Source organism: Bombina bombina, chromosome 3 (assembly GCF_027579735.1).
Source record: "Bombina bombina isolate aBomBom1 chromosome 3, aBomBom1.pri, whole genome shotgun sequence".
In the NCBI taxonomy this organism is placed as follows: domain Eukaryota; kingdom Metazoa; phylum Chordata; class Amphibia; order Anura; family Bombinatoridae; genus Bombina; species Bombina bombina.
Window position 1 is genome coordinate 736,460,722 of NC_069501.1, and position 24,472 is coordinate 736,485,193.

At 39.2% G+C, this 24,472-nt stretch overlaps 1 protein-coding gene across 3 annotated transcripts in view; it reads left to right on the forward strand.

The window, feature by feature from the left end:
• TXNL4B (thioredoxin like 4B) overlaps nucleotides 1-14,226 on the forward strand; it is a 73,581-nt gene extending 59,355 nt beyond the window's left edge. For all 3 annotated transcript variants that reach the window (XM_053707564.1, XM_053707563.1, XM_053707565.1), the window contains one exon: nucleotides 13,349-14,226. In XM_053707564.1, coding sequence (XP_053563539.1) covers nucleotides 13,349-13,514 — 166 coding nt within the window. In that variant the 3' untranslated portion in view covers nucleotides 13,515-14,226. The remainder of the gene's footprint in view (nucleotides 1-13,348) is intronic.
• The last annotated feature ends 10,246 nt before the right edge of the window (nucleotides 14,227-24,472 follow it).

Below are 24,472 nucleotides of genomic sequence, written 5' to 3' on the forward strand. Positions count from 1 at the left end.
CTGGCGATGGAAGAAGTGACCAAAATCATTCAATGGGCGGAGACTCACTCCTGCCACTTGTCTGCAATCCACATCCCAGGAGTGGAAAATTGGGAAGCGGATTTTCTGAGTCGTCAGACATTTCATCCGGGGGAGTGGGAACTCCATCCGGAAATCTTTGCCCAAATTACTCAATTGTGGGGCATTCCAGACATGGATCTGATGGCCTCTCGTCAGAACTTCAAGGTTCCTTGCTACGGGTCCAGATCCAGGGATCCCAAGGCGACTCTAGTAGATGCACTAGTAGCACCTTGGACCTTCAAACTAGCTTATGTATTCCCGCCGTTTCCTCTCATCCCCAGGCTGGTAGCCAGGATCAATCAGGAGAGGGCATCGGTGATCTTGATAGCTCCTGCGTGGCCACGCAGGACTTGGTATGCAGACCTGGTGAATATGTCATCGGCTCCACCATGGAAGCTACCTTTGAGACGAGACCTTCTTGTTCAAGGTCCGTTCGAACATCCGAATCTGGTCTCACTCCAACTGACTGCTTGGAGATTGAACGCTTGATCTTATCAAAGCGAGGGTTCTCAGATTCTGTCATTGATACTCTTGTTCAGGCCAGAAAGCCTGTAACTAGAAAAATCTACCACAAAATATGGAAAAAATATATCTGTTGGTGTGAATCTAAAGGATTCCCTTGGGACAAGGTAAAAATTCCTAAGATTCTATCCTTTCTTCAAGAAGGTTTGGAGAAAGGATTATCTGCAAGTTCTTTGAAGGGACAGATTTCTGCTTTATCTGTGTTACTTCACAAAAAGCTGGCAGCTGTGCCAGATGTTCAAGCCTTTGTTCAGGCTCTGGTTAGAATCAAGCCTGTTTACAAACCTTTGACTCCTCCTTGGAGTCTCAATTTAGTTCTTTCAGTTCTTCAGGGGGTTCCGTTTGAACCCTTACATTCCGTTGATATTAAGTTATTATCTTGGAAAGTTTTGTTTTTGGTTGCAATTTCTTCTGCTAGAAGAGTTTCAGAGTTATCTGCTCTGCAGTGTTCTCCTCCTTATCTGGTGTTCCATGCAGATAAGGTGGTTTTACGTACTAAACCTGGTTTTCTTCCGAAAGTTGTTTCTAACAAAAACATTAACCAGGAGATAGTCGTGCCTTCTTTGTGTCCGAATCCAATTTCAAAGAAGGAACGTTTGTTGCACAATTTGGATGTAGTTCGTGCTCTAAAATTCTATTTAGATGCTACAAAGGATTTTAGACAAACATCTTCTTTGTTTGTTGTTTATTCTGGTAAAAGGAGAGGTCAAAAAGCAACTTCTACCTCTCTCTCTTTTTGGATTAAAAGCATCATCAGATTGGCTTACGAGACTGCCGGACGGCAGCCTCCTGAAAGAATCACAGCTCATTCCACTAGGGCTGTGGCTTCCACATGGGCCTTCAAGAACGAGGCTTCTGTTGATCAGATATGTAAGGCAGCGACTTGGTCTTCACTGCACACTTTTACTAAATTTTACAAATTTGATACTTTTGCTTCTTCTGAGGCTATTTTTGGGAGAAAGGTTTTGCAAGCCGTGGTGCCTTCCATCTAGGTGACCTGATTTGCTCCCTCCCTTCATCCGTGTCCTAAAGCTTTGGTATTGGTTCCCACAAGTAAGGATGACGCCGTGGACCGGACACACCTATGTTGGAGAAAACAGAATTTATGTTTACCTGATAAATTACTTTCTCCAACGGTGTGTCCGGTCCACGGCCCGCCCTGGTTTTTTAATCAGGTCTGATAATTTATTTTCTTTAACTACAGTCACCACGGTATCATATGATTTCTCCTATGCAAATATTCCTCCTTTACGTCGGTCGAATGACTGGGGAAGGCGGAGCCTAGGAGGGATCATGTGACCAGCTTTGCTGGGCTCTTTGCCATTTCCTGTTGGGGAAGAGAATATCCCACAAGTAAGGATGACGCCGTGGACCGGACACACCGTTGGAGAAAGTAATTTATCAGGTAAACATAAATTCTGTTTTTTGTACATAATTGGTAGCGGTAGTACACACGATAATACAGGAGATAAATGACATCAAGAGGGAATCAGCGAGCGCTGCAGGGGGGTCATTTATAACATTGAAAAGCTATCTGGTGCGCACATGTACAGTTATCTTGTTATGTATTGGTAAAATTTTAAGTTTTTATAATTAAGTCCATAAATGGCAAATGATGCCATATTCAGTAGTCCTGACAGTTAAAGAACACAAATCATATGGTATATGTAGTGTATAAGGGTTGATATAGCTTTGTTGGGTTTAATCACCCAAGACCCATTAAGGGAGGGTGTAGTGGGGGGGAAGGTACAGGGGGAAGAAAGGGGATAGGGGTAGGGGGAAGGAAAATATCAGGTGGGGGGGGAGGGTGCTAATGGAAGGGGAAATCCCCGTCAGTAAATGAGGGGCACCTTGGGACAATCACAGTGAGGTGCACCCTCGGTGACTAGGGAAGAAACGTTACCAGAAGTGGGCTACTAGTGTTCTAAAGAGAAAAGCCTAATTATGGGGTTTGTTTCAGGTAAGTCTCCCAGGATTCCCAGATTAGGCTAGATGTTCCTGACTGATTTCTCATCCGAAAGACATAGTCTTCCATGGATTTGATGTATTGTAGGTAGTCAACCACAGCCTGCCATCTTGGAGGCTGCGGTTTCTTCCAGTTCCTGGCTATCAGCATTTCAACCGAGGTCAGCAAGTAGACAAATAGGTATCTCTTATGGATCGGCAATTTTTTTATTCCAATATGAAGAAGGGCTAGGCTTGGGGTGTCCGGTGTCGGGAGTTCTAAGGCCGTGCATAATCTAGACCAGAGCGGTCAAGTGTGTCACATGACCACCACACATGGAGCGGAGTGCCTATTTCTCCACAGTCTCTCCAACATAGGGGTGAGTGCCCAGGGTACAGAGTCCGAAGTTTAGCCGGTACTAGGTGCCATCTGGTAATGATCTTGAAATAGAGTTCATACATTGTGACACAGTGTAGTGCAGATTTAGTCACCAGTATAGCCTTGGACCAGTCAAGTGTCGTGTAGGTAAGTCTCAGTTCAGTTTCCCAGGAAATCATGTGCCTTGTTTTTACGAGGATGGGAGGCCCTAAGTGGGATTTGTAGTGAGTGGTGAGGGGCTTATATAATTGTAGGCCCGCTTTCCACCTAATCTCCCAGATGGTGGGTGCCCTGATCTTGTCAGTCAGGAATCCCCACGCCCTCATAAGGGATCTGAGTCTCATAAAATCAAACTCCAAGTGGCGAGGAATATCGAATCTTGCGACCATGTCTCGGGGCGAGAGGAGGTTATCGTTTAGGTAGAAGTCACCTAATGAGGTGACCCCTAGGTTCTTCCAAGCGGTAAGCCTGACATTAGGTAGTCTCTGTAGGAGCGCAATAACAGGATGGATGGGCGAAGGGTGCGGGGCTATCAGTAAATTGTGTCTCAACTGGAACCAAGCCGACTGGCAGTCTTTAATCAGGTGGTTAGAGATAGTTATTCACAAAGCTAAGTGCGGGAGAACCCACAGCAGGTCTGAGAGTTCGATATATGCTGGGAGAGATGCTTGTTCTAGCTCTCTCCACCTCGCGGGTGGGAGGTTTTGCCCCCAGGCTGAGGCATGAGATATCAATGCTGCTTGGTGATAGAGTTGGACATTAGGCAGGCCTAGCCCACCCCGTTCAACCGGCACCTGAAGAGTGGCTGCCGCAACTCTCGGTCTCTTATTATCCCAGATATATGAATTGAATATTGTTTGGAAGCTGCGCAGGCTGTGATAATTTTTTATTACACATTATTATAACTTGCGACACTTACATAACTCTTATCCACTCACTATATTGATCACACATAGTAGACAGATATTTTGAGTATATCTGATTTCACAATCTAGATTTTCTAGTGTAATTATAACACTATTTATTTACTAGGATACCTTCAGCTTCCCTAGCGCCCTTACCCCCACTTTCTAACTAGCTTTATCCCCTTGAAAAGAACAAAGGATCTTTTCTATCTTTAAGGTGTTTCGGTATTCATCATATCCAGCGCTCTACTATATCTCCCTATAGACTTAAAATAACTATCCCCCATCATTGTCCGCTGATTTGTTAGTCAGATTTTTAGTAATACTTAGTTGCTTCAGAATTTCATGTTCTTTTTTAGTAAGATTTTAGTTGGTTTTCTTCACTGTGTTTAATTCTTCTAAATCTTTTTTTAACAATTGTTGAAACATCTGCACGTGTACTCCTTTATCTGATGTGGGGGGAAATTTTGTCTTTGGTTTTAAATCTGTTTGTTGAAATATATTCAACTTTTTTTGTATCATTTTAGTTCTAGACTCTAAGGTGCCTTCCATAAAATGTCTTTTGAGAGTCAACTCTCTTTTAAATTGGTTCACGTTAATTAAAGTTTCAAATGTATTTATTTTATTAGTTGGTGCAAAACTTAACCCCTTCTGTAGAACTTTAATTTGATTTTCCGGCAGTTCCATGCTGCTTAGATTGAAAATACCTTCCCTGTTTGTTTTTTTGTTTTTTTTGTTTCCCCCTGTCCTCTGCATCCTTTATATTTCTTTTTTTTTTTGTTTCTTTTCTTGCTCTCTTGTGGATTTTCTATTGGCTGATTGTTAAATACAGTATTCTCTAAAAAAGACTCGCTATTCTTTTCTTCTAGTGGTTCAAATCTATTCTGGAGATTCACCTGCCATTTATTAGTTGGTTCTTTTCTAAATGAGGTGGCAGATAGAGAAGTATAGTTATGCCATCTTGGGGCAAATCTATTATTATTATTAGGTGGCCATGCAACGAAGTTGCAGGACAACCTATTGTTATTGTCAGGATTATTATTATTATTATTATTATTATTTTTATTATTATTATTATTCCGCCAAGCTTATTCAAATGCATATAAAAACAACAGCATAACTCAAAAACTAATGAAACTTGGCTCAATGCTAGAGATCTATGCTGTGCATAATGCTGTGCAACATAAATCTTATATGTCATGTGATCTAGCAGCCATTTTGCTTTTTGCAACAAATTTCGACAAGGACTTGAAAAATCTTCTTCCCCGGAACCGCTTATGTTACAGCTGTGAAACTTGGTGTGTACTACTGTACTGACCTAGAATAAAGTTTGTTCAAGGGAAGTGATTTAGTCACATGATCTAGCTACCATTTTGAAATGTGCGAAAATCTTTAAACATCTTCTTCTCTGCAACCGCTAAGTGCAAAGAAGCGTAATTTTGCACATGTATGTATGTATGTATGTATGTATGTATGTATATGTATATATGTATGTATGTATATGTATATATGTATGTATGTATATATATATATGTTTATATGTATGTATATATATATATGTTTATATGTATGTATGTATGTATGTATGTATGTATATGTATATATATATGTATGTATATGTATATATATATGTATGTATATATATATATATATATATATATATATATATATATATATATATATATATATATATATATATATATATATATATACACACACACACCACAATTAAAATTATGGGGAGGCGAAAAGTGAGTTTAAAATTCTCCACTAAATACAAAATGTAGAGAAGATAACTCATTGTGTAACCCATTTACAAATCTAGACAAGTCAGAATACTTGCTTTTCCCACAGAAACTCTCTGAATACATTGTTTCCAATGCAGCAAAGGATTCTGGGTAAGATATGCAAATAAGGTTCACAATGCCTCACTTTTTTTACTTTTAGCCTGCTTTTTAAGGCAGACTTCCCTTTACGCCATAGCATCGCCATATTACACAGCTTTTAAGCTTAGCTAGGGTTAGTACAGTGATTCAGACCAAGGCTAAAAGTAAAAAAGTGAGTCATTGTGAACCTAATTTGCATATCTTACTCAGGATCCTTTGCTGCAATGGAAACGATGTATTCAGAGAGTTTCTGTGGGAAAAGCAAGTCTTTGGACTTGTCTAGATTTGTAAATGGGTTACACAATGAGTTAATTCTCTCTTTCTCTTTTTTTCTCTCTTTCTCTTTTTTTTCCTCTCTTTCTCTTTTTTTTCCTCTCTTTTTTTCTCTTTTTCTCTTTCTCTCTCTTTCTCTCCAGACACGGGAGTGAGCACGCAATTTCATGCTGTCAGAGTAAGAAGGGGAATGCTGACTGGCACGCTAGCAGAGCAACTGGTTTCCCTGCTAACGTGTAAGTTTCACCAATGTGCTGTTGCACGATGAAAAGAATAGATTGTATAACTGTTTAACCCTCATTATCAACTTAAAATGAGGGTTAAACAGTTATATGATCTAGTTTTCTTTTCATCTTGCAACAGCACATTGGTGAAACCGACATGCTAGCAGAGCTGGTATATACATTGCCAAGGGAAATCGGTTCCTCTGCTAGCGTGCCAGTCAGCATTTCCCTTCTTACACTGTGCTTGCAATTATGTCGGCAGGCAGTCTTAAATTATCTGCAGTCCAATTTACTAAGTAAACAAGGCAGCTTAGGCAGGTAATAAAACTCCTTTCTTTCTTAAGACACGGTGAGTCCACGGATCAGCAATTACTGTTGGGAATATCACTCCTGGCCAGCAGGAGGAGACAAAAAGCACCACAGCAAAGCTGCTAAGTGTCACTTCCCTTCCCACAACCCCCAGTCATTCCCTTTGCCTTCAGTGCAAGGAGGAGGTGAAGTTTAGGTGTAAGATTCTTCTATCAAGATTTTATTATTTTGAAGCCAGAGCAGGCTTGCTCTGATCTTCTCTATCATGCTGGGTTTAGCTGTACTCCACGTTAGTCTCTTCAGTAGGGCTGTGGTAGCTTTTAAGCAGTCAGAAACTTGTGGGGTGGGCCTCGCTGTGTTTTCCTGACGATTTGCTGCCCTCTAACAATGCCAGAGTAGGCTTACTCTGTCCCTTCTTCTACCCATAGGTCTCTGTGAGGAGTGGCTTCCTCTCATGCTGGTGAGACGTCCTCCTATCAGACAGTCAGAGGTGCAGGTAAGTGCCATTTTAGTTTTGAAGAGACAGTTATTCAGAAACCCTGGCACTTGAGTAATTTTAACTCAGGATACATTTGACAGGTTGCAGGACACTGCTACGGTGTGAGAGAAAGTAAAAAAAAATTATATTGTGAATTTTTTTTAATTTATTGGTGGCTCAGTGTTTTAAACTTCTGATAACAGTCGTTGTTACTTCAGGAGGGGGGCAGTCTTTCTACAGGCCGTGAGTTTTAGTTAAGAGTTTGCGGTCCGTTAAACGGCTCAGAACATGACGTCACAGGGGCGGAGCTCCTTCCGGCTGCAGAGCGTGCTGTAACTTCGCTCCTTTCCCTGCTATCGACTTATGGCGGTTGCATACTCAGTAGCTTAGCGTGTTTTATCCAGAGCTGTGCCAGTCAAGGTTCCGGTAGGCAGAGGGGCCAGACGTTTTTTTCTAATTGTATTAAAAAAAGAGAACGACTTGTTATAATAAAAGTTTTCTGTAGGTCCTTTTTTTTGTTTTAAGCATTACAAAAAAGAGAACTGCTTGTTAAAAAAGGGACTATCTGGTTTAGCTGCAGTTCTTGTAACTGATGTCCTGCTGTGTTTTTTTTTCTAACATTACCAGTTAAAGGGACAGTACATAATTGAAAATATTTTTTCAATATGCCTGATATAGAGTGCAAGATTTGTTTGAGTGCCCATGTTGAACTTCCTTTGCCTTTTTGTGGTTCTTGTATTGAAAGAACCCTGATGTATAAAGACAGGCTTTTTGCTTCGGAGCCACCTTTCTCTCAGGTGGATTCTGTTAAGGCAATGCCACAGTCTCCTCCTCAAGTACCCCAAGTATCATTACAGTCTCAGGTAGTGCCCTGCGGTTCCTCGCAGACTCTTGATGGAGTCTTTTTGAAGGCAGAAATTGCTGCACAGGTGTCCTCAGCGCTATTTAAGGCGCTAGCTTCCATTCCCTTGCTTCAGGGGAAACGTAAGAGAAAGTCTAGAGATTCAGATAGTAAGGTATCAGATCCAGTACAGGCTAACCAAGTTGCTCTTTCCCATAAGTCGGAAGAGGAGGATACTTCAGTAGCCTCTGAGGGTTAAATCTCAGATTTGGATAGTGTAATTCCTTCTTCTGATGCTGAAGTGGTTTCCTTCAGATTCAAGCTTAAACACCTTTGTGTTTTGTTAAAGGAGGTTTTAGCTACCTTGGATGACTCAGATGCGCTAGTAAATTAAATAGATACTTTGATGTTCCCCTGGGGACCATGCCACAGATATTTTTTACCCAGGAATGGGAAAGACCAGGAATTCCTTTTTCCCCCTCCCCTGTCTTTAGGAAGATGTTCCCAGTGGCTGACTCCATAAAGGTGGAAGGGGTGATCTCCACTTTGGCCAAGAGAACTACTATTCCTATTGAGGATAGTTGCTCTTTCAAAGATCCTATGAATAAAAAGCTGGAGGCCTTTTTAAAGAAAATGTATATTCATCAGGGGTTACAATGGCAACCGGTGGTGTGCATTGCTACAGTAACCAGCGCGGCAGCCTATTGGTTTGACGCCTTGTCTGAATCCCTTCAGGCTGAAACTCCTTTGGAGGAGATTTAAGATAGGATAAAGGCTAAATAAAGTTAGCTAATTCCTTTATCACTGATGCCTCTTTGCAGGTCATTAAGTTGGGGGCCAAAATATCTGGCTTTGCAATCTTAGCGCGTAAATCGCTATGGCTTAAATCTTGGTCTGCTGATGTTTCTTCTTAATCTAAGCTTTTGGCAATCCCTTACAAGGGAAAGACCTTGCTCGGACCGGCTTTGGCAGAAATGTTTTCCGATATCACGGGTGGTAAAGGATTTTCTGCCTCAAGACAAGAAGAACAAAATGAAGGGACGTCAGACTAATTTTCGTTCCGTTCGTAAGTTCAGAGGTAAGTCTTCCCCTGCCTTTACCAAACAGGAACAATCCAAGCCCTGAGAATATACTGTGCGGGCTCTTAAATTCTATCTGCAGGCTACAAAGGACTTTCGTCAATCTTTTGCATTGTTTGTTTGCTTTTCTGGAAAACGTAAAGGCCAGAAAGCTACTGCCACTTCTCTTTCTCTCAGGTTATTCGTATGGCTTATTAGACTGCTGGACAGCAGCCTCCTGAGAGAATTACAGCTCATTCCACTAGGGCGGTGTCTTCTTCTTGGGCCTTCAAGAATGAGGCCTCTGTAGAACAGATTTGTAAGGCTGTGACTTGGTCTTCTTTTTCTAAATTCTATAAATTTGATACTTTTGCTTCGGCTGAGGCTTCCTTTGGGAGAAAGGTGTCCTGCAAGCAGTGGTGCCTTCTGTTTAGGTTACCTGTCTTGTCCCTTCCTTATCATCTGTGTCCTCTAGCTTGGGTATTGATTACCAACAGTTGCTGATTCGTGGACTCACTGTGTCGTAAGAAAAAAAAAAAAAAATTATGATTACCTGCTAAATTTAATTTCATTCTTGACACAGTGAGTCCACGGCCCTCCCTGTTTTTCAGACAGTTTTGTTATTTCCTTTCTCTTCTTTTCCTTCGGTCGAATGACTGGGGGTTATGGGAACGGAAGTAATACTTAACAGCTTTGCTGTGGTGCTCTTTGCCTCTTCCTGCTGGCCAGGAGTGATATTCCCAACAGTAATTGCTGATCCGTGGACTCGCCATGTCAAAGAAATAAAATTGATCAGGTAAGCATAAATTTCGTTATTATTATGCAGTTCCTTATCAGCTCTGCTGTCGGACGCTTCAGAGGTTGCTATAGCAACCATTGCCGATCCTCTCATTCGTGAGCTCGCACAGAGGGACTGGATCGGCTTTTGAGTGACACTTTGCAGCCTGCACTTCTTTGCAGAAGCTGTGAGGAGGTAGAGGAATAGAGGAAGGCTGTAATGCTCAGGCTCAGACTTCCATATCGGTCGTACGACCTGGAGCTCAATATGAAGCAGAATCAATGATTTTAATGGGCAGTGGAAGTGATATAAATATCTTTAAAACAATGAAATACATGTAATAGATATATATTGATTATATTTGATGCACACACTAAACTTTTTATTAACCCTTTCTTTAAAAATGACTATAATGGCCCTTTAATATTTTACATTATTTAATACACTAATTATGGGGGGAAATAGAGAAATTTAGAAAAATAGAGAAACAGCGCACAACAAAAGTTACTGTATACAGAGGAACTAAGCTGTATAATTTTGTATTTGTTATCATTGCTGGGATGCGTGAACGTATCACCCCTAATAATGGAGTGACAGCTCATTCACCCCATGCAGGGGAAACAACCTGTTCTTTTCTGTGTAAGGTAAGTTTGTTTTAACCCCTTCTTTAGTCCTACATCTGATTTAACCAAATGGTTTCTGAGATTCCTTACTGTATGATATACCATTAGTGGGCTCTCCTGAAAGTCACTGATTTGTGGATTACAGTCTTTTAAAATGTGCCATTGCTTTTTGAGTATCCTTGTAATCTTATCGCTGTGTGCGCCATTCTGGTTCATTTGTCAATATGTTTCTCTTTTCTGTATGTTTTTATTGTGTGTTATATCCTCTGCACATTTTTGTATTAACTGAGAAAAGTGACCTCTACTTACAAATTGTTGCTGCATTTCTTGAAGCCACTCTTTTTGTTGGGACTTTTCACTAACAATACGTTGAACTATTAAAAGCGTGGCAGTGATTCTACTAATTTTCTAGGAGGAAAACTGTAATAGGAGAGAAGAGTGTTCCTATCAGTATCTTTAAAGGGACAGTCTACACCAGGATTTTTATTGTTTAAAAAGATAGATAATCCCTTTATTACCTATACCCTAGTTTTGCATAACTAACACAGTTATATAAATACACTTTTTACCTCAGTGATTATCTAAGCCTTCACAAACTGCCCCATTATTTCAGTTCTTTTGACAGACATCCATTTTAGCCAATCAAAACTGTCTCTCTGGAACTTCACGTGCTTGAGCACAGTGTTATCTATATGACACACATGAACTAACACCCTCTAGTGGTGAAAAACTGTCAAAATGCCCTGGGTGAAGAGGCGGCCTTCAAAGTTGGTGATAAAAGTAAATTGGAAAATTGTTTAAAATTACATTCTCTATCTGAATCATGAAAGTTTATTTTGGACTAGACTGTCCCTTTAACATATAAGTAAACATTTTATTGATTTCCTTGTTTGTAAACCCTAGTATGTAAGAACACTGCCATCTCTTCGCTGTATGTAAGGGAAAACTCCAATACAGTAACAGCAGAATTGAGGACAATTATAAAAATTAAGTGAAATTGCATCACCCCACCATATTCCAAACATGTCATCTATGTATATCACATCGCACACTGAAGAAACAAAATGTTTTCATAGACATATTTCTCTTCAATATATCTCATATAGAGGTTGGCATATGATGGGGCAACGTTTGATCCCATGGCAGTCCCTTTGAAACATACCAGCTGTCCTGAAATAAAAAATAATTCCAAAATGATATTAAACTCAGCAAGTTCTCTACAAACTCAATCTGAGCAGGGGAATAACAACATTCAACAGCCAATATTTTTAATTATACCTATACCCATCTCAAGGCAAATAGATGTCTACAAACGTTTGAAATTTAATGTAAGAAGTATAAACTTTTTCAATCAAACCATTCTGCAATGCCCCAGTAAGAATATGTTGTATCTCTCCCTGGTATTTTAATGATAGTGTTTGATTTCCTTTTAGGTTTTGACATTGTCATGGAGGCCTTGTGGTTTTAGGCGCAAGGGGTTAACTTTTTATCTGTGTGCTGAAAGTTTTTGTTTCATTAAAGGATGTGTGTCCCTGTGTGTTTTTTTTTTTTCTTAAAAAAACAGAGCTTGGCATAAATAGCCTTCTACTTTATTGCCTAAGGTCAGTTTTACAGCCCCAACTTAACACAGAGAGTGATTTTTAGATGCAGAGATGTCAGCAGAGATATGATAAGAACCAGTGCCCTCTATCCAGCAAGAGCTGAGGTAGATCAGAGGTGACAACCCTAGAATATCTTATGACATCATTTTTATCACACTTGCGTGATTGGGTGACGAAACGTGATAGACATGTTCAGGTGGCAGTGTTCTTAGATTTAGGGATTACAAACAAGGAAATCAATCAATGTTTGACCTAGATACTGAAAGGAACACTCTTTCCTTCTATAACCGTTTTCATCATAGAAAATTAGTAGAATCACTGCCACGCAGTCAGCTTTTAATAGTCCATCGTATTGTTAGTGAAGAGTCCCTACAAAAAGAGTGGCTTCTAGAAATGCAGCAACAATTTGTAAGTAGGGGTTATCCTTCTCAGTAAATACAACAAAATGTGTAGGCTTAGATACAAGGTAACACAGAGGTACAAAGTATATTAATGTAACAGTGTTGGTTATGCAAAACTGGGGAAGGGGTAATAAAGGGATTATCTTTCTTTTTAAGCAAGATCAATCCCTTTAAATCAGATGTAGGACCAAATAAGGTGTTTAAACAATCTTACCTTATACAGAAAAGAACAGGTTGTTTCCCCTGCTTAAGGTGCATGAGCTGTAACTCCATTATTAGGGGTGATACGTTTACGCATCCCAGCAATGATACAAAATACAAAATTAGAGAGGTTTTTTTTTTACTTGCGGGTCCACATATGTGGTTTACCTTATAAAGTGCCCGTGTTTCCTTGTCTTTATGGACAAAACTGCAAAAAAAGGTCAGAGATCGCATGAGCCAACATAGGTCTATTAGATGTGGCGATAAACAGGCCCCAGTATCGTTTTTTTTGGGGGGGGGGTTTACACCAGATTAGCCAATTCCACTGGCGTGTGATAGACCAAGTGAAGACTGTAGAAGTGAGGTAGACCAGGAGAAATGCTTAAAGCAGGGTGAGTTTTATTGGATACATGAGTTAGATACAATGATACCAAGGGGATTAAACAGAGACTTTGTTCTGTATTTATGTAGGTTTTTTTTTTATAAATAAGTTTTTAAATTTGATATACAGCTTAGGTCCTCTGTATACAGTAACTTTTGTTGTGCACTATTTCTCTATTTTTCTAAAATAAAATCTTTGGGTATTAAATAATGTAAAATATTAAGCTGATGGTTTTATAATATGAATGTATAGAAGTTGTAATATAAATGTAATGTTATGTCATTTTTAACTTGACCACTTGATGGCGCCAAATGATAGGAAATTAATATCTGTGCACATGTGTGATTGAAAAAGATCTGTTCCTTCCTGTATAAAAAGGCAACTGGGGTAGTAACTAGTATTGGGAGCACCTGAAACACTCCGGTATAAATACAGTGTGCAGCTTACAAACTCACTGTTGCTAATTAATATGTTTTGTTTCAGATCTCCAGATCACACAAAATTTGTTGGAAGTTTCAAGACAAAGCAGGATTTTATTGATCTTATAGAAGTAATCTACAGAGGAGCAATGCGTGGGAAACTCATAGTACGAAGTCCAATAGATCCCAGGAATATTCCTAAATATGATCTGCTGTATCAAGGGGTTTAGGACTCAGATTGGGCAACAAAACGCACTACATCTTGCCTTTAGAGAGATGAATGATGCTTGGTTTTCCACCCAGACTTCTATCATTTGCAGGTTCACAGCTGTTGCTTGGAAAGCGCTCATCTAAACAATTACATTTTTGTAAATAAAGTAACTTATAGATATATTGGCTATGTAATGTCCATCTGGTTTTTATTTGAATATACATTTAGGCTCTGGAGCAGTGACTGGGCAACTGACTGTGGCAGGACCATAAACAATGCAATAGCACTTAGTCTGAATTTCAAATGAGAAGCAGATTTTTTTTTCTGTTAAATTTCAATGTTATGACTATTTCCACTCCCCTCGTATCATGTGACAGCCATCAGCCAATCACAAATGTATATAAGTATATTCTGTGAATTCTTGCTCAAGCTCAGTAGGAGCCAGTGAGTTAAACATTTTGTTAAAGTTTTAATTTTGACTTGAGTGTCCCTTTAAGTATATACAAGGGAATACGAAATTAAGTGTAGTTCCACATTATTACATTTTATAAGTTTGCTATAATGTATTGTTTTATGCTGATAATTCTTCATTTACTTTGTTCATCAGGAATGATTCTGTTTGTTTCAAGTTGTTACCAAAAAAAAATCTTTGAAGGATGACTAAGATCATTCATTAAAAAATATTTGTTACTCTTTGAATAAATGAGATTAATAAAAAATAAATGACTTGACTCTCCCGATTGCCCTGTATTATTTCTGTATGGAATTGTATTTGTCCCAAAATGTGTGCAAGTGTTACTGCTCTATGTTCAAAACTGAAGATATTTCAGGGGCCAATGTCATGGGAAAATACTTTTGAAGAGGTTTTATGAGAACAGTGCATTTGACCAACTTAGAATCTGCAGTAAGCGCGACTTCAATAAAACGCCCAATGAACTGCAAACACTACATGCAGTACAACATTTGTGATGAATGCAGTCTTGGAGGCCCATTTATCAAGCTCTGTATGGAGCTTGTGGGCACGTGTTTCTGGCGAGTGTAATGAGTCTTTTCATATGCAGGAGAGGGTCTGCTCTTCCTGCTTTCTCAGCCCCTTTCACTGGGTGTCCCAGCCTAACCTCATCAACAGTGCTAAACTGGGAGCTTCTAAGTACGTTATTAAAAGGTTTTATACTGGATTATTAGATCAGTATCTGTGCACATTCTTCTTTATAGTAGTGTCTATTACACGCAGTTACATGAAACTTGGCGTACACTGTCCCTTTAACTATTAAGCCATAGCAACAGTGATGCACCTTAAATCATGCTAGCTCATCCATTAACTTCTTGATGACATCACATTTTGTATAAAATGGAAATCATAAAAACGTTTGTATTAATGAAATCAATAGTTATGTTCACAAACAATAGTCTGTTACTGTTAACAATTTAAAGCCGCACATCTTTAACTCTGCCCAGGTCATGTAGGGACTATTAAAGGGACAGTCAATTAAAAATTAAACTTTCATGATTCAGATAGGGAATGCAATTTTAAACAACTTTCCTTTTCACTTTTATAATCAAATTTGCTTTGTTCTCTTGGTATTCTTTGAAAGCTTAACCTAGGTAGGCTCATATGCTAATTTCTAAAACCTTGAAGCCACCCCTTTATTTCAATGCATTTGGCAGTTTTTCACAGCTAGAGGGCGTAAGTTCATGTGTGCCATACAGATAACATTGTGACCATGCCCATGGATTTACAAGTGAGATGGCACTGATTGGCTAAAGGCAAATCTGTCAAAATAACTGAAATAAGGGGCAGTCTTCAAAGGCTTAGATACAAGGTAATCACAGAGGTAAAAAGTGTATTAATATTAGGGCTGGGCGATATGGGGGGGGGGGGGAATTGCGATTGCAATTTAATCACGATTTTAATGTCAGCACCCCCTGTAACCCTCATAGGCCCCCTCTGTAACCTACATAAGCCCCATCAGCTCCCACTGTAACCCCGCACCCACTGTAACCTCCATAAGCCCCATCAGCTCCCACTGTAACCCTGCACCCCCTGTAACCTACATAAGTCCCACTGTAACCCCCAATAAGCACTGCCTTTAATCTCCATCAGCCCCCAACCCACATAAGTCCCTGCACACCCCCCTCCCTGTAACCCGCCTCAGCCACAGCGCACCCCCTCCATGTAACCCGCATCAGCCACAGTGCTCCCCCAGTAAGTCGGCCCCCCTCCCTGTAACCCGCATCAGCCACAGCGCACCACTGTAAGTCGGCCCCCCTCCCTGTAACCCGCATCAGCCACAGTGCACCCCCTCCCTGTAACCCGCATCAGCCACAGCGCTCCCCAGTAAGTCGACCCCCCTCCCTGTAACCCGCATCAGCCACAGCGCACCCTTGTAAGTCGGCCCCCCTCCCTGTAACCCGCATCAGCCACAGCGCACCCCCCTCCCTGTAACCCACATCAGCCACAGCGCTCCCCGGTAAGTCGCCCCCCATCCCTGTAACCTGCATCAGCCACAGCGCTCTCCAGTAAGTCAGCCCCCCTCCCTGTAACCCGTATCAGTCACAGCGCACCCCCCTCCCTGTAACTCGCATCAGTCACATCGCTCTCCGGTAAGTCAGCCCCCCTCCCTGTAACCCGCATCAGTCACAGCGCACCCCCCTCCCTGTAACCCGCATCAGTCACAGCGCTCCCCGGTAAGTCGGCTCAATGTCGCAAGGCGGGCACAGCAAGTCGGCGGCCCTCCTGTATGTCATAGGTGATGTCAAATGGGACGGGGCTAAAATCGCATACAAATCGCATACTCTCGCGGTTTTAAAACCACGGCGATTAATCGCGGTTTAAAATCGCATCCTGCGATTAATCGCGCAGCCCTAATGAATACAACTGTGTTGGTTATGCAAAACAGGGGAATGGGTAATAAAGGGATTATCTATCTTTTTAAACAATAACAATTCTGGAGTAGACTGTTCCTTTAAGTCATTTGTTTTCTTTAGGCATTTGAAAGACGGTATTCTCAGTTGTATATCATTTTTAGAGTACAAAACATGAACATTTGAACTGTTCACCAGACAGAGATAGAAATCTTTCTCTGTGCCTGCACAGAATTCTGCAGTCTCCCCTGAAATTCCCCTCTCTCAGAAAGTCCAGCTGTAGTACATGAGTATTGAGTAAAACATTTTCTTTTCAACAACTGTAACATTGTGTCAAGGATAATGGGTGTGCTCCTTTTAGTCATGGCAGATATAGAGATGGTAAGCACCTTTTATATTTTTATATAAAATGTTTTGTTATGAGAAGTAAAACAACTTTGCATTATACTTGTATTATTTATTTTGCCCCATTTTCATGTCATTTAAGTCTGCAAATTGTGGATTTTCTTATTCTCAGAGCTGAAAATGCACACTGCTGCCTTTTCAATGTTAACCCTGCAAACAACTGCAAAACAATGCACTTTATGTTAACATAGTGGGGACTATCCTTGTTATCTGTAGAGACAAGCATAGGATTGGCTCCGCTAAGTATGCAAGTGGTAGTGTAGATGACTTTTGGATATTGAATAACAATTGCATCAAACAGGATGTTCATTTGTTTTAAGAATGATTTTGCTTAGTTGATGAGCTATTCTATAGCAAGACACAAATATTTATTGTAATTATAAGATGCTTAGGCTACAACTTTAGAGTAGTTTCTTATAAAACTTTTATAATAATAAGACATTCATGCTCTTAGGTTGTTTGGCCATGGTCAATAAAATTACTGTAGTAACCTTGGCTGGGTCAATTTTTAACCTTTCAGAAGAAATTATATAACCCAGGAAGAAGTTTTGCAGTATCCTATAACCCAAAACAAGGTTTTTGATATCTTAAAGGGACAGTCTACTCCAGAATGTTTTTTTTTATTACCTATTCTCCAGTTTTGCACAGCCAACTTGGTTCTATTAATATACTTTCAACCTCTTTGATTACCTTGTTTCTAAGCCTCTGCTGAATGCCCCCTTATCTCAGTTCTTTTGACAGAATAGCATTTTAGCTAATTAGTGCTGATTCTTAAATAACTCCACATGCATGAGCACAATGGTATCTATATGACACACATGAACTAGAACTGTCTAGCTGTAAAAAAAATGCACTGAGATAAGAGGCAGCCTTCAAGTGCTTAGAAATTAGCATGTGAGCCTACCTAGGTTTAGCTTTCTTCAAAGAATACCAAGAGAACAAAGCAAATTTCACAATAAAAGTAAATTGGAAAGTTGTATCTGAATTATGAAAGTTTAATTTTGACTGGACTGTCCCTTTAATATAAGTTGGCATAGAGAAGATGCTGTAACACATAGCAAACATGACTGATAATATTCTCCAGAACAAATTAAGAAGTCATTCAAATATACGAGGAATGAGTCTATCACATCTCAAAGTTGATTTTAAAGAGCTAAAACACAGTAGGAGCAATGCAAAGGCCATATAGTATTGCTCTGTATTCAAATTGGCAATACAATATCTAAGGCAGCTTTCCATTTAACCCTGGTTGATATACTGTATGTAATAAGTTATATGCCCCTCTGAGAGTTTACTGAATAGGTAAGTTTTAGCCAGACATTTCCAGAGCCCGGTATATACTGTATGTAAAATAAATATATATATATATATATATATATATATATATATATATATATATACACGTGTAGATACATATGTATATACTATGTTTGAGTATGTATGTATGCGTGTGTATGTATGTATGTATATATATATATATATATATATATATATATATATGTTACAGAAAAAGTACTGGGAGAGGATTGCTGGGACCTTCCTGATTGAACAGGATAGGGAGCTTTCCACAGCAAAAATATTTGTTTAAAGATCTTGGCGGTAATTAACCGTTTCAAGATCAGGTGCAGACCCCCAAAAACAATTATGACTTCAAAACTTGTTAGAAAAGATAAGGTGCCACAGTAGTGCTATATGAGTTACTGTGTAAAGAAGGGGGATTTCAGCACTCAATAGAACTTCATTTTACCCAATTAGGTGTTTGGCTGGAAGCTATCAAGAGACACATACACGGATGCACATAAGTTCAGATAGCACGACACATTTATTTACAAAGTAACAAACATACTGAAAAGACATTAGCATCTTGTCTAGGTACTAGAAAATATATTACTACCACTGCAGTGGGAAATTATAAACAAAATACCAATCATAATATATTGCTAGAGCAGCAACAATGTAACAACATTCTATCGATTCATGCAAGGCAGGGAGTAATAGCTATTAACTAAACAGATTGACTTATGATCATATATACAACCTGTTTTAAAGTCCTCCTTATGGTTCAAGGATAGGAAAAAACCACAGGTTCATAAGGAGTCCGTTTCTGCCTGGGCCCAGGCTCCAAATGAAGGAAAGAGTCCTGATGAGGCCCTAGCTTTCGCTCAGCATTGTGGGGCGAAACACGCGTCGACAGAGACCTACTTACAGTCTACTCAAGTTCGGAAGATTTTTATGGAGGCTACTACCTGCTATCCGATGCAGTCGAGATCCCTATGAGCAAAGGTGACACGACTTTGAAAAGTGGAAGCAGAAAGCAGTTTGACGTCGGAAGTACCTGTCCCGACTTTGCACGTAACCTCATTACCTATACCCGAACCAGAGACTGAAGTTTTCAATTGCGGTTATAAATAGGACCCGGAGGTGAGCATTAATACAGACACCCGGACCGCTATTCACCGCAAAGATCCGGAGGAGAGCATTAGTGCAGATACCCGGACCGCTACTCACCGCAGTTTCCTGGAAAGCTGCGCTTGTCTTGGGCTATAAGCAACAACAGAATTTGATCTGTAACCAAGTATCGTATATCCAAGCTAGCAAGAGAGGACGTCTTTACCTCGGAGCCCTAGCATACGAGTCTTGTTTCAAAGGTCTTGATTATAAGCAAGGAAAAAGCTTTTGAAAACATTTTCCTTTAAACACTCTTTCCTTCATTTGGAGCCTGGGCCCAGGCAGAAAAGGACTCCTTATGAACCTGTGGTTTTTTCCTATCCTTGAACCATAAGGAGGACTTTAAAACAGGTTGCATATATGATCATAAGTCAATCTGTTTAGTTAATAGCTATTACTCCCTGCCTTGCATGAATCGATAGAATGTTGTTACATTGTTGCTGGTCTAGCAATATATTACGATGGAGTCTATCTTTATTTGAAAAAGAAGGCAGCTAAGCTTTTTTGGGTTCAGTACTCTGGACAGCACTTTTTTTATTGGTGGATGAATTTATCCACCAATCAGCAAGGACAACCCAGGTTGTTCTCCAAAATTGGGCTGGCATCTAAACTTACATTCTTGCATTTAAAATAAAGATACCAAGAGAATGAAGAAAATTTGATAATAGGAGTAAATTAGAAAGTTGCTTAAAATGTCATGCTCTATCTGAATCAGTGTCCCTTTAAGTAACTATACATAATGCATGAATTCACCGCAAAAAAGGGAGCATTTAAAGCATTTATTGGAGCAGACAAAAGGGCAGTTAATTAGAAGTATTAATTTCAGGCAATTCAACTCCTATCATAGTGCACTATGAAAACTAAAATATGTTATTTACAAGGATATTGGAAAATATTAGTGATATAGATTCCAATAAGAAAAAATTATATAGTGATATATGAGAGCTCTCAAAAAAATTACGAACTTTAAATTAAAAATGTCCCAGAATTCTGTTTTAGTCACAGGATTATAGCGACAGTTTCCCAGCACTAATATGGAGGAATTGAGTCCCGTAAATTGAATACAGCAATACCAAATTGCAATTGTGTAGTCGATGGTCAGAGTATGTCAGGGTTATAATTCAACCAGCAAAAGCACTCAAAACTGAGCTCAGGCTATCAATGCTGTGTAGAAAGTCATGGTAGCAGTCCCACAATTCAACAAATACTTTCATGGATACCATTTTATTACTGCTTCTGTGTTCAGAAAATCTGTCATAGCGGTTATACTTGCGGTCTGAGGGAGTCCCACTGTTGCGGTGCCACACCTCCTAGGTACACAGAAGCGGTAATTAAATGGTATCCATTAAAGTATTTGTTGAATTGTGGGACTGCTACCGTGACTTTCTACACAACATTGATAGCCTGAGCTCAGTTTTGAGTGCATTTGCTAAAGTAAAGGGCGGTTGCTGGTTGAATTATAACCCTGACATACTCTGACCATCGACTACACAATTGCAATTTGGTATTGCTGTATTCAATTTACGGGACTCAATTCCTCCATATTAGTGCTGGGAAATTGTCGCTATAATCCTGTGACTAGAACAGAATTCTGGGACATTTTTAATTTTAAGTTTGTCATTTTTTTGAGAGCTCTCATATATCACTATATATTTTTTTCTTATTGGAATCTATATCACTAATATTTTCCAATATCCTTGTATATAACATATATTAGTTTTCATAGTGCACTATGAAGGAGTTGAATTGCCTGAAATTAATGCTTCTAATTAACTGCCTTGTAGTCTGCTCCCCTTTTTTGTGGTGAATTCATGCATTATGTATAGTTACTTAACATTGCTATGTTGAGGGTTCTTAGTCCTGGGGGAATGTATCCAATTATTTTGTGGGATTAGTTAGTGCTGGATAGGACTAGCTTGTAATTCTTTAGTTTTTTATTTTACCTTAACACTTTTCCTCTTGCACCAATGGTCTGCGAATACTTTAAATACAGGATATTGTTACTAGCCCTTGTATAGACAGTACTGGTATTTGCTGACAACACCCTTTAATAATATATATATATATATATATATATATATATATATATATATATATATATATACAGTATATATGTGTGTGTGTGTGTGTATCTAAATGCATTGGTGTCAGTGGGGGAAGAAAATATATACTTTCATTGGTGTCAGTGGGTTGGTATCACTTACCTGCATTGTCTAGGTCCAGTCCTGTTTACTCCTTATCCCGCTCTGTCCCCCCACTGAACTGCTGCTAAATACGCACATGTACAATGGCACTCTGACAGACCTGTCCAGTATTCCTTACGTGTGGAGCAGCGGTTTTTGGCACGACTGTTGAGAAGCAAGGCCCTATAGTCAATACAAGGATGAAGACATCCCTTATTGCATTAATATGTAAATATGTATTATTTTTACAATTTAGATAGCTTTGATTTTGATGGTTATAACCAAATCCATTATGCATATACTTACAAGCACATCATGAGCCATGAGAAACCTTTAACTAAAGCCCTTTGGGTGTTTTTTTAGATCACTGGACTTTTTATTAGCTCATTTGCTACATTTTTAAAGACCTTAAAAGGCAGCAAAATTAACACAAAATAGAACATTTCTGCAAAGAAGGTGTTTTAAAAGGGCTTTATGAAATTAAATGTTAGAAAAGAACAAAGGCATATTCAATGTATTACTCCCAGTGATGTGCGGTGAGGTCAGAGGCTGGTGAGGCACTGGATATGATACGCCCAAGAAACATGCATATATACATACATATCATTAAATTACAGGCACAAATAAGTATTTAGCACCTGAAAAGATTTAGTTATGTCAACATCTAGCACATTAGACAAGTACTGGACAGAGACAGACAGACTCCCCCCCCCCCCACACACACACACACAGACAGACCCACACACACACATAGACATACACACAGACAGACCCACACACAGACAGACCCCCCTACACACGCCTAGACAGACCCACACACACACAGACCCACACACACACCTAGACAGACCCATAGACATACAGACCCCCAACACACACATAGACAAACCCACACACACAGACAGACCCACACACAAACACAGACCTACAGACAGACCCCCCACCACACACACACAGACAGACCTTGGGATTGGCAATATTTCCAGGACATAATACCCCTAATATACCATTTCTATGTGTCTCTGTTATTATATATCATTTTTATATATATATATATATATATATATATATATATATATATATATATATATATATATATACAAAAAATAGCCAGATATGAGTGGTACCAATGCACAAATAGAGAAGCAATTAAAAAAATCTTATGTCACTATCTAGGAGAGACAGACAGAGCAAATGGGTTTCAGTGTCTGGGTTCATGTAGAACTGCAAAAGCTTTTTCTCCAAACCAACCTCCCAGCCTGGCCCCAGCTTTGAGCACTGAAAAGGTAAGCTGCTGCACTGCAAACCATCCACCAGCTCACATTTCTCTCCTCTAACCTATAATTTAAATACATAATATGTTTAATGTTATGTTTAAAAAAAAAAATCAGGCCTTTTATCCTTTTTTTTTCTTCTTAAAAATTCATCCCCTTCAGAAAAATGCTGCACCACAGTTTTATTACCTTTTACAAGTTATTGTGGCCAAGAGGCATATATACTGTATATATATATATATTGTATATATATATATATATATATATATATATATATTCAGATATGCCTTATCTGGTAACTACTACTTGCCCCCTCTTCTCTCACTGACTCACTGAGGTACACAGCAGCAGCTACAGGCCAGAACATAGTGTGTGCGGTTGGGGCCCGCTCTGCAGGTTCTTTGCTTCCTGTCCTGAAGTTCTGCTTTTCCTCTGGTCTCCTGAGCCAGACTTAACCCATCCAGGACCCTCAGGCAGCAGAGAAGAATGTACTTAGTGCAGATTCCTGTTCCCTCTCTGCCTGCGAAGGCCGGTCCCTACTCACCCTGGCCTTTCTCAGTGTGAGAGAGGGAGAGTAGGGACCCGCAGGCAAATGAAACAGGAAGATTGATGGATACATACTTAATCTGGGCCCACTGACGCAGTAATCAGCCACAATGTGCAGCACAAACACTTTGGGATTGTATTTCACTATGTAATCTCATTCACTACTCACATGCAGTAATTGACTGCAATCCTATAGCTTAAAGCATCCCATTTTTGATACCTGGGTACAGTTAGAGTTTTAAAAAAAAAAAAAAAAAAATTTTTGTACTAAAGGCTGCCAAGAATCAGCTTCTCTGATCATACTCCACCTCATATTCAGTGTTGGTCTTTCATAGTTATAATGATACCCAAGATATACCCAAGTTAAGTTTTAGGTCTAGTTGGTTATGTTAAACTTTCTATTTATAGAGGCAAAGGAGCCTGGGTATTTGTATATATGATTTACAGTTGGCTTTTCAATCAATACCTTTTGTTGCATTACTCATTGTTAGTTTTTGGCTGTAAGGTGACATACACTAAGTCATTTTTGTGCTGTTTACACTTATTTATAGAGAGAGCTTGTGCCTTATTTTTTATTTTTTTTAGCTGATCACTAAATATCCCTCTATTTGAGAGCCCAAGATATACTATGGCGTCCATAAAAGGATATTGAGATACTAGAATATTTTTTTAATTTTATGCTCTATAGACAGCTTGCTTAATATATTCTCTTTCTACAATTGTTTACCTGTAGGTTATACCATAGATTACAACTGTGAGTATCAGCTAAGTTATTTATTTTACAAATGGTTTATTGTAATTATTTTCTAATTATCATTCATTAGAATTTAAGAATTAACAATTACTAGGAAAAAGTATATTGTTACCCTTTAGCTAATTCTATTACTCCCAATGTGTCATATCTACATTATTAGAAGTACAAGCTTTTTTCCCCCTAGTATATAGCCTATTTTTAATATTGGTCCAAAAGTGGCCAATATATGATTAATGAGTAAAGGGGATATTCCCTGCACCCTACTATTACCCGCTCATTCTATTCTTATATTTTGTGGTCCAAGAGCGTCCATTTTCTTTTAATGTGGGGTACGTCTTTTGTGTTTTTATGTGTGTATACTCACAGGGGCTATCAATATTATTTAAAAATCAATGAGGTAATCTGTTAATGATAATGTGCACAATTGTTTATTACATGTAACATGAGTTGGTTGGTTCTTTGAATCTCCCTGTTGTATGTGCTGTGCTTATTCTGTTTTTCA